The sequence below is a fragment of the Erpetoichthys calabaricus genome, chromosome 3 (assembly GCF_900747795.2).
Source record: "Erpetoichthys calabaricus chromosome 3, fErpCal1.3, whole genome shotgun sequence".
Lineage (NCBI taxonomy): Eukaryota > Metazoa > Chordata > Cladistia > Polypteriformes > Polypteridae > Erpetoichthys > Erpetoichthys calabaricus.
This window is the reverse complement of record NC_041396.2, coordinates 171458639-171469702: the sequence shown is the minus strand read 5'-3', so window position 1 is coordinate 171469702 and position 11064 is coordinate 171458639. Positions and strand designations below refer to the sequence as shown.

Sequence of the window (11064 nt, the reverse complement as noted above, 5' to 3'; positions counted from 1 at the left end):
TTAAGGAGCCCGTTTATTTCATAAGTTAGTGATTAGATGTCGGATCTTATTTCGAGTCCATCGGGCACACATAAGGCAGCATCCAGCCCTGAACTCAAGGCTGCGGGCCAATTTCGGGTCATTTAAGATTATTTTAATTATGGTGCTTTACACAAAAGACGAGTGCCTTTAGTAACGTGTGGATTCAAGAGGTAAACGGCCACCATTAATAACGTGTTGGACTGTGGCTTCAGGCCAAAAATATAAGAAACGATAATATCTCCAGGAGGACGCCAAAAGCCGTAAAGCTTCATTACCTCAAAATACTTCGAGTCAGCAAAGTATGTTACAGAATGCTGGCTATGCGATTAATTGTATATAAAATGCATTTTATCATATAAAATCCATACTTTTACAAATTCCTCTTCAAATTCCTTCGTTGCAAATCTTTTTTTATGCATACGTTGTCATGGAAAGAAATCTACGTAAATTGTTAAGTTAAATATCACAGTTTTTATTCATCCTTTACCATTATTTAATTTACTTTTAAATATCTAACTATCTTTCTATGCAAATATACATACATACATGCACAAACTGGAGGGAGTACAAATTGTATATTTGTTCACATATGTAGAAGTCCAAGGCTTGTATGGATGTTTTATTGATGCATTTTCATGGCAAGGAAGAACAAATACAAATGCACAAACACAATCACGTATAAAACTCAAAAAAAAGTTTCATGGCCTTTTAGAAAAAAAACAAACAATTATATGGTTATCATCGACTTAAGGCTGACTTTTTTGGATATTACTTTACTTGAAAATGTAGACTCAATAAAGACACGCCACATTTAGAATCTTCCTTATTCAGTACAAAAAATATAAAATAAAAAATAAATTCCTAGGCATCAAACACTGTTAAAATTTCTGATCGTTTTCATTTCCATTAGAATTTATAAAATAAAATTAAAGAGCCATAGACTGTTCCATTAATTATTGTACACAAAAAACACTGTTAAAAGAAATGCGATGAGCTCGTATTTAACACTTCAGTATCATCGATAAATATTATGTTCGGGCCAATCTGATGTAGGCCTCTGTTTGCAAAGAAACTGCAACAAATAAACATTAATCTAATGTATTTTTTATTGTAATTAATTTCCTGTTCTGCTCCGTCAAAAATGTTTTCCTGATAAAAGTTCATTTAATAATAAAAAAATCATTATGATGAAGAGGCAGGAATCGTGAGTCCATGTACATTACTTAAAGCTCCATGCTGATGTTTGCTTAAAGGGCTTGGAGGTTTTCGGTCTCCTGTAAAAAAGGGGGAAAAGGATTGGAGGGGCATTAAACGTTTGAAAATAGATGGAAACCTTTCTTTCTTTCTTTCTTTCTTTCTTTCTTTCTTTCTTTCTTTCTTTCTTTCTTTCTTTGAGCTACAGATCAATATAATTGGACGGCAAATATTAGAATTGGTTAATAGTATTACGTGTAGCGAATTGTCAAAACAACACAAAGATAAATATAATTTGAAATCTAAGTTTAGGATATAGCATACTGATTTTTAGGATATTTTATATTACTGATATGCAAACTACAAATTCAAGCATTTATATTATTTGCTGTTTGAGCTGAGTATCTGTGTCTCTGGCAGTGATTAATTCAGACAGTAGAGAAACCTGTGCATGCGTACGCCACACGTATGTTTTCATCATACCGTTTTGAATATTTCTGAATATACACATAAACACATCCCTATAAATTAACACATTATTTTTTCCATTCGCAAATATAGAAAACAAGTCATTTTAAAATCTTTCCAGGTTATTGGAACAGACAAAATGCTTAGTTTGGTTGATGTAAAATGCTGCTTTTAAAATAAATAAATCTTTATTATACTGCATACATTTTAATAACTCTATTCATATTGATTTATACTATTCTTTGTAACATTTATAGTAGTAAAAGTAATACACTGAACAAAAAAAGCACAAAAAGAAACTCAATACTTTTACACTGATAAAAGTATTAAATTTCACAAGATGACATTAAAAACATCTTTTTTGGCCAAATCAACAAAATAAATAATTCCAAATGTGAATAGTCCCGTCCCCCTATTCTTGGACTTATTTAACAGCCCAGCAGACCTATAAATGACAGGCACATTGTAAATTGTTGAGAAAAATAACTCACCTTCTCTCTCTGGGTGTTTAAAGGCCATGGATGAATGAATTTCTCCCCCATGCATTGTCATGCCACTTCCAGGGTGGGATAAGCTGACACCTTGAGACTGCCAGTGATGCCCAGGGGTCATATAGCTACCTGCTGGTCCATTGTAAACTCCATACTGGTTGGAAGGCGAATACGCGCAAGCTGGAACAAAACTACTCACAGCCGATAAAGATGAGGCAGGCTAAGAAAGAAGAAAATAAAAATAAAAGTAGAAACTAACATAGCATAATATAAACTTAACACTTTTTTTTTACTGTGTAACTTTAGTTTCAGCATAATTCGAATGTGACTTATTTATCGCAACTTATGCGCAAAGCATTCTGCTTACCTGTGGATATTTAATATCGGGATCAATAGATGGCTTGTCGATGCCGTTTACACCGTGAGCAGTGGAAAATGTTGCCCTGTTAACACTACTCCAGTCCTCGATTTTCGGTTGGTAAGATGGTGCTTCTGTACCGGCAATACTACCTATAATCATATGAAAATACAGTGGAAATGATAGGGAAAATCCAAAGGTTGAATCATTATGACTACCGAAATGGGTTTATTTTAAAAATTGTATTAAAAAAGGCACGCATCACATTACAGAAAACTACATGATGTTATTACCTTGCAAACTCCTTAATGCGGATTTGTTACTATTTCCAGTTGTAATGCATGAAAGGCCTAAGCAGCTTCAACAAGTTAAATCCTAAATACGGTAGAAAAAAAGCGCAACCTTTGCTCCCGATTTAGTAAATTTGTTAACAATGAGTTAAGAAAGAGGTTTTAGATAAAATTGCAAATATATTACTACCAACTTTACTGCTGTTACTAAAGCTATATTTTACTAATTATCCCCCAATACTATATTTTTCCGTTTCTTTACAGTAAAGTATACAAAAAATACATTATTTAAAAGTGGTCTGATTTTTGTTTAAGTTCATAGAAAATTAAAACAAAAGATAGTAAACATTAAATAACACCGTCTGAATTATTTGCTTGTGTTTATGTAATCTAATCGTGTAGGCTACGTGAATTATTTCATAAATAAATAGCACGGAAGAGACTTGTACTTCAAAATATAAAAATAGCGGCTTAATATTTTCATAAGTGACACGTTTAGTGTTGGAATCAGCTAGATAATACAGCATTTACTGCTTCCCGTTCGGTGTTTCTCTGATACACTCATAAAGTCCCTTTATAATGCACTTTATCTTTTATTCTCGGTAAAATTAAAATGTGTCACATAATGTGTTAAATTCAATGATTTAAAATTAAACCATTGCTTTTAAAATTACAGAATCAACAGAATCGATAAAAACGTTTTGATAGTTTTAATTACTGGTACAAGGCAGATTAAACTGCCATAACCAATCAGTAAGTCACATAATAAATACATTTAAATGTTACTAGAAACACAGAAGATAATAAATCAACGTTATCATAGATATGTTGGAAAATTACGAACGCGGCATAATTATGAATTCTTCACCTTATATTTTCAGTAGCATTAAACTTGATATTTTCAGTTATTCGGAGGTGTATTGTAAGTTTCAAAACTTACCGGGATCCATGAATGCTCTGATCCCCAGAATGTTGCTCACTGAATGCGCTGACGGCCAAGCCCTCGGGATGCCCACGTGTGATGCGACTGTTGGGGAGTTGACCATTTTTGCGCCGGTGGGCGACATTGCATTTGAGTATGGGTACTGGTAAATGTGATTGTAAGATAAAGTAGGTTGCGGAGGTGGTTGTTTTGTGTTTTCATATTGATTCGGCTGAGAAAGGTTTCCTATCTTATTCCTTAAAATCCTGCTGATGGAGCTCACAGAGGGCACGTTATACTTGTCACAAACTCCATCTGCCAAAAGTCTGTCCCGGATCTCCCATGCGAAAATTCCGGGGTCTCCCTGCTTGTAGTCTCTGATGTGTTTTACCACATTCGGTGTAGTAACCCTCGGTTTACTTCCTCCAATAGCACCTGGTAAAATCGATCCGGTTTCGTTGTATCTTGCTAATATTTTGCTCACACATCCATGAGACACCCTCAGCTGCCTGCTAATGTCACAAGGTCTAATTCCGAGTTGGGCCAGCTCTACTATCCGCAGCCTTATGGCATTAGGCAAAGGTCTTCCATTGACAAACACACCTCCCAGCTGGTTCACCTCTCCATAGGTTTGCTCTGTTAGAAAGAAGAAAAAGGAATTCAATCAATAATAATAAAAGCTAAACACAGTTACTCACTCAAAAAAAGATATTTTTCCGATTAGTTACAGCTGTAAAAACACGAATACTTCCCAATAGGGCTCATGGAAAAATCGCTGTTCCAACATAAACAGCATGCGTAGAACATTAGATATAGGAGACTGCAAAATATTTTTTTCAAAAATAATGTTAATTGTTTAATTTTACAACACTTCTCACATAGTGTTTAACTGGTGTCGTTGATAGATAAAATCAATGAATTGCATTAAATCATGTGGAAGTTGTCAGGCTGCAGAAATATGTTACTCTAAAAATATATGACTAAATAAGGGTGCTCAGTTTAAAAAGTTGAACCGTTTAAATAAATAAATATTTTCTGAAAATTTCATTTGCTCAGTATTTAATGCATTCATAGTTAAAAAATGCTAAACTTGCTTTCCTTCGTTAAATTCTCGAAGCAGAGTCTTAAGTTTTATGCTTACGATTCCCAAGTCATGCAGGCGTGTAAAACAAGTTATACTTCTATCATCTTTCTGCCACTGAACCATGCAGAAAGAGTGCGTATTCGCTTACCCATAGCCCGGCGGTTCAGGATGCTTTCGCTTAAATATTTGCCCTTCAATGGCTGAAAGGAACTTCTCCTCTTTGCCTGGTCCGTTGAGCACTTTCCTAGAAATGAAAGACGCACAAGAAGGAAGCTTTGTTTTCTTTGCTCGAAATGCTCTGAAAGAACAAAGTTTCAGAGTTCAGGATGAAATTCTCAAAGGTGATCTTCTTTCGATCAAGGCAAATTTCACTATTCCAGAGTCTAAGATTTGCTCCGATTAATTTGACGCGTCTTCCACGTCAATCTTCTTGGTTACGCTGGAAGCTGTTGTTTGATTTCATTGGTCCCCTTGCCTCCCGATAGGCTGCTCGACCGGCGCAACGCACACACTTTCCGGGTTCTACAAATTAACCTCTACAAGTGAGTAAGAAATATTCTACCACGTTACGCAGTATGTTGCACTTTCTAAAAGGCTGTATTTCATGTTAACTGCCAACACTGTAGGTTAATATGCTACGATAGCGAGTAAAACATTCGTGAAAAAATGTTTGGTTTTGCGTATCACTTTCTCGATTAACGTTTTATAGATAGATAGATAGATAGATAGATAGATAGATAGATAGATAGATAGATAGATAGATAGATAGATAGATAGATAGATAGATAGATAGATAGACTTTTTAACCAGCCCCGGTCACCTATTCGTCAAAAATACTGTCAGACGAAAAGTATTATTATTACTTTTAAACTATAAAACAGCTGTTAAACGCGAAATTGTCCAGTGCTAACATATGCAGTGGTCAGTCTCATTCTAACAGAGCCCAGACCACCCACTGTCAACTTACTGCAACCCAATATGTATACATGTCTATAAATGCAGAAAACGAATATGTAGTGTTAACAAAATTTCACAGTTTTATTTATATTTTAATGCTGCATATTATAAAACATTTTAAAAGATGCTTAACAACGTCATGCACAATATTAAAATAATTATTCTGTGTGCGTGTATTGCTTTTTTCTTAAATACTTTTATGAAGAGCACCGTATGATAGGAAAAATTTGCCTTCATTTCATATTTAAAACTTTCACCAGCGTTTAAATAATCGAGGTAAGGATTTGTAAAAAAATCTTAGTATTAAGCGAATGTACACTTATATGTAAAATTTGACAACAGCATTGGTTTACGCTTTCGTATGTTTCGCTTGACATACGTATTTCTACATTGCCACAACGTACTGACACTTGACATAAAGCGTGCAAAGCCATCCATCCCTCCATCCATTATTAAAGCGTAACAAATCAGGGCTGGGCGTTGATAGCAAAGCTTCTTTAAATAAATAATTTTCATTGGATTATGAAAAACCATGGGCAAATAAACCAAGAAGTTATTTTAGAATAGAAAGTGATTTGAACGTAAGGTACACAGTATTCGTTGTCATAATAATTGTGAATTCGCGTGATGTTGTTCATCTTTTATTAACCTTACATTAAAAAACACAGTAGGGTCATCCGATTTAAGTGTAAAAAAGAACATGTCCGTATAGTTAGATAGATTTTTTTTCAGTCGTCAGCCAGGACTGTGCTCCAGTACGAAAGTAAGCAATTAGACCATAGGGTAGGGATTCAATTTCACTTTGTTAGGTGTCAGCTTTATCCCTCTTGGAGATCAAAACTGTTAATTTGAAAGAAAATGTAATGTACATATTGCCCTCTCATTCATATTGAAAGAAACAAATAAATAACAATAACGGTAAATTCCATTTGCTTCCAAATTATTACTACATAACTTACTAAAATGCAAAAAGAAGTTAGCGTGATCCCAGGAGATGCAGCCAATGGTGAAGGTGACCATTGCCTATATGATTCACCTGAAAAGGTTATTTCAGGCCAAATTAAGCATTTCTTTTTAAAATACAGAAAAAAATATTTATCGCCTCCGACGATAATTGTTAGTAAGATCGTGAGAAAGTACTTTACAATGTCGGGAGACTTTAGTTGTCCGAAAGAAAAACAAAAACTTTTTTTGTCTATTCGATTGGAACTGCTGTATCTCATTAAATCATTTTCCGGAAGTGAACAGTATAAAGTGTTTTATTAATTAATTCTAAATAAACCGGGACGTTTATATCTTGTATCAAGATAGCATCGGTTCCTAAAACAATGCAGTCTCCATCTAGTGGTTATTTTTTAAAAGTACCAGATTTTGCGGAGTCCATGCTTATGCTGAGTTAAAATGTTTGGTGTCAACTTTTATTTACATGATGGATTTCTTAAGAAAGACATGAGAACATTACAATCTCCAAAGAACTTAAAAACGTGAAACTCTCCAACGGAAAAGTAAGTGCATTTCTTGCTTATGGGGCTCATGTATGTTTCTTTCTTGTTTCTTTTTTGTAAAAAGAGAATTGTAAATACAAGAATCCTATTGAATGCACTAAAAGTATTCAAAAGTAAAACACAACTTCTTCTTAGTATAATCTGAAATGTTTGTAACACGAAATCCTGAGTTAATCAAACATAGGGTTATAGCAAGATTTCAGTTTTATTCAGAGTATGTAATTAAAGCATGATTTTTTATTGTACATCTTATGGACGTGTTTACAATATTTAAACGGCAAAGCAGTGCTTACATATTTAATAACTTTATTAATTTTATTTTTGACGTACGTCTTAAGAGTTCTTAAAGAAACTGTTCTTCATTGTGGTTTGCTATTTTTGATCTCAGAAATGGGTTTGGAGAACCTGCAGTTTAGACGATCATTTCTGCGATAAGCGGCACTTGAAACGATTTCTCAATAATTTGTTCAGGTGTAATGTGTCAGTCCCGCATTACTATGTGTTAATATCCACTTTCTCACAGCTATTTTAATCTTATTTAAGAATACGTCGGTGACTAACACTGCTATACTGTATATTAATTACTCTTTATCATTGTTGAAAACAACTTTATATAATTTGAAGTGAAAAGCTGCTTGTTCAATTTCGTTACATCCATTCAGAATTCTTCAATGCGCTGTTATTACAATGATAATATTTTTTCATACAAACTGTGATATATAACTTCCAAACGAATCTTTCTTTGCAGTATTTTCTGCGTTTCTTTTTAGAGGACCATTTTGAATGAAGCATTTAATGCCATACATTTAAAGATCACGTTGTTCTTTGATTCCAGTATTAATGAGACAGCTATTCCTTCTGTAATAATAAAGCACACGTATGGTGCATGTGTGTGTTTCACTTTCAATCAATAAAGGCAAAAAAGCAAAGGATATGCTACTGTGTGCTGTTAGGTTGGTCTTTATTACACTTATTAAGACATATCTTAGATTGCAACTCGCTTAAACTATATGGATAACATCTCAAAGTAAATACATAGCAAATCGTCCAAATTAAAAGAAACTAGAACAAAGAGAAAACAAACATGGCTTAATAAAAGCTATGCGTTGTTCATGATCCAATATTAATGATCAAATTTTAATGACAGGACTATTTTAAACGTTTATGTGTTAGCCGAGGCGTATCCTAATGGCACCCCCGTTATACTTATATTGGCGACATGGGTGGGCGTAATATAACTCCTTCCTGATGAACAAACTGACCTCCTCCTTCAGTGAAAACTGTCAACTATTTTCATATTAACATCATCAAAACAATGATAACTCAGTTTATACAAAGCACTTACGAGCATAATAGCCCATTTTTTACTTTATATTCTTGTTAGGTTTGCAGTGATTCGCTGAAAACCTTTACTTAGCACTGACTTACTGATACGATGTGTTGATATACACACAGCTATACACTCCTGTTCAACAATAATTTTTAAAATAATCTACAATAATTACTTTTACCTCTTTATTTTTCTAACTTTAACTTATTGTTTAAATTGTATTCATATTTCATTAATATGTCTCGCATACATAATATGTATACATATAGATACACACGCACACACAAAAAATGGAACCCAATCTATCTCAGAACGTATGAATCAACATCACTGTGACCAGAGCCAATGTAAACAACGCTGTCTAGACAACACATTGGATCTTTAATCTCAAAAGTGGCATTACTATCCATTGATAGTGTATTTATGACAAATCTGGTGCTGTTAAAAGAAGATTAGGTGCCCCATATTGCTCCGTCCAAACCTTATGTCACATTTTGTAGATATAAAACTAGTTTATGGATTTTTTTTTTTACTATGAACCAACCTTAACATTTTATTTAATTTGATGTGACTAATCTTATTTATTATACTTTTATGTTATTGTTTACGTAAACAGACTGTGCCTATGTGAAATTATAATATAAAGGCATAAAGCCTATTTGAAACAAATTAAGGCAGTCCTTAAAAATAATTTGTAAAAACAAAATATTTGTGTATTAAACCTACTTTTTTCTGAAAAAAATCGTTTTGTTAAAATTTACAGCAATCGTGTGAATGAAATTTATGAACTCATTTGTAGAGCTTAAACGTCCATCTAAATATTTTGTCGAGGAAAAAAAAGTCATTCGTACAGTGCAGGCAACAGAAAGAAAGAAAGAAAGAAAGAAAGAAAGAAAGAAAGAAAGAAAGAAAGAAAGAAAGAAAGAACAAGTACTTCTCTTCTTTCACATACAACTTCTAATGTTCTCTACATCCACACTTGTCATCTCAACAAACATTCTTTCATTTTGCTAAAATGAACGTGAAATTTATTTCCTTTTCTTAACATATATTTTTCATCAAAAGTAACGGTAGTTTATCAAGGTTTTTTTGGTTCTTTCAGTGTGTCTAAATAATACATGCAATTGTAAATTTAATTCTGATTACGTAATGACTGTTTTGTCCAGCACTTTAAATACTTGTTTTTGTTGCGATGGCTGAAGTTGAAATATAATGCGTGTATTACATTTTATTATATTAAGTGTTTAACAAATTTGTATAATTGACAAAATCAAAATCTTTATTAACATTTTCCTTTCCATTCTCGTTTATAACAGATCCGATTCGCAGGGCAGTTAAATCAATGTTTTTACTATACAGGAGTATAATAATGCATAACTCATATTATTGCAATGCCCTTGAATGAATATCGAACTATGTCTTTTTCAATGGGTAACACCACTTCTATACTGTAGTACAACCGAACAAGTATTAAGCACGTCTTACCTTGAAGTAAAACATTTTCAAACTTATGAAACCCAAACTGCAATACGTAAGACGTGTATTGTAAGAAATATAAATATAGTTGTCTGTAATGCATTAGCTTTAACCACTAATAATAGTACTGTACAACATCCGTTCCGTTTGTTTTCACGAGCAATATCAATTCCGGACAAGAACAAATTAAGGACACAGTCGTTATATGGAGTTTGGACGGTTCTTTATCTTTGATTACATAACTGGTTACAATAACCGTATACATGGATTGGGCATTTCTTGAAATTTTACTAAGCACACTACGATGTTTTTCTATCCATACTCACGAGTTAAGATCATTTGTGGCAGTTATTGCGGTGTACATGAATGTTCGCGTCTTTGTGTGTGCGTGTGTGTGTGTGTGTGTGTGTGTGTGTGTGTGTGTGTGTGTGTGTGTGTGTGTATGTGTGTGTGTGAGTGTGCCCTGCGACAGGCTGCCGCTCCGTTCTGGACAATTCCTGATTCGCGACAGGTGGCTCAACCACCCCAGATTGAAAAAGTGGAATCGGTGCATTGTTAAACAGCATTTTGATTGCGTATAAAGTAGATCATTACAGATGTGATCATCAATACAGAAATAGAACCAACAATTAAAACGATTAGAAAATACGACATATTTAAAAGCTGAAGGTTTCATTAAAAAGAAAAAACCCTAAATTACATTCATTTACACGCTAGCGTAAAACGAATGAGGCTATAGAATCATGCAGGTGCCAAAATCAAATTTATGACGAGCCACAGCATTTTTACACGTTATGTCCCAAATAATACAATTCCTAAACTCCTAGATTTTCCAGGAGGATGTCTTGTAAATTGCTTGTAAATTCCTATTAAAAAAAGATACAATCAAACTAATAAATTAAAATCCATCCATTTTTTGAATCCACCTGTAATCCATCCAGCAATGTCTTGAATTGCTGTACATTTCA

The 11064-nt window shown here is 33.6% G+C and overlaps 1 protein-coding gene across 3 annotated transcripts in view; it reads right to left on the bottom strand.

Annotated features, from left to right (window-relative positions):
* Positions 1–5222, bottom strand: part of pax1a (paired box 1a) — a 78524-nt gene extending 73302 nt beyond the window's left edge. The window contains exons 1-5 of one of the 3 annotated variants that reach the window (XM_028797524.2): positions 4977–5219; positions 3763–4380; positions 2542–2684; positions 2175–2394; positions 470–1295 (exon numbers count right to left, since the gene is read on the bottom strand). In XM_028797524.2, the coding sequence (XP_028653357.1) occupies positions 1204–1295; positions 2175–2394; positions 2542–2684; positions 3763–4380; positions 4977–4980 (1077 nt within the window). In that variant the 5' untranslated portion in view covers positions 4981–5219 and the 3' untranslated portion in view covers positions 470–1203. Of the gene's footprint in view, positions 1–469; positions 1296–2174; positions 2395–2541; positions 2685–3762; positions 4381–4976 lie in introns of those variants that run through there. The other 2 variants (XM_051924809.1, XM_028797525.2) reach the window with 2 other exon arrangements.
* Positions 5223–11064: the final 5842 nt, after the last annotated feature.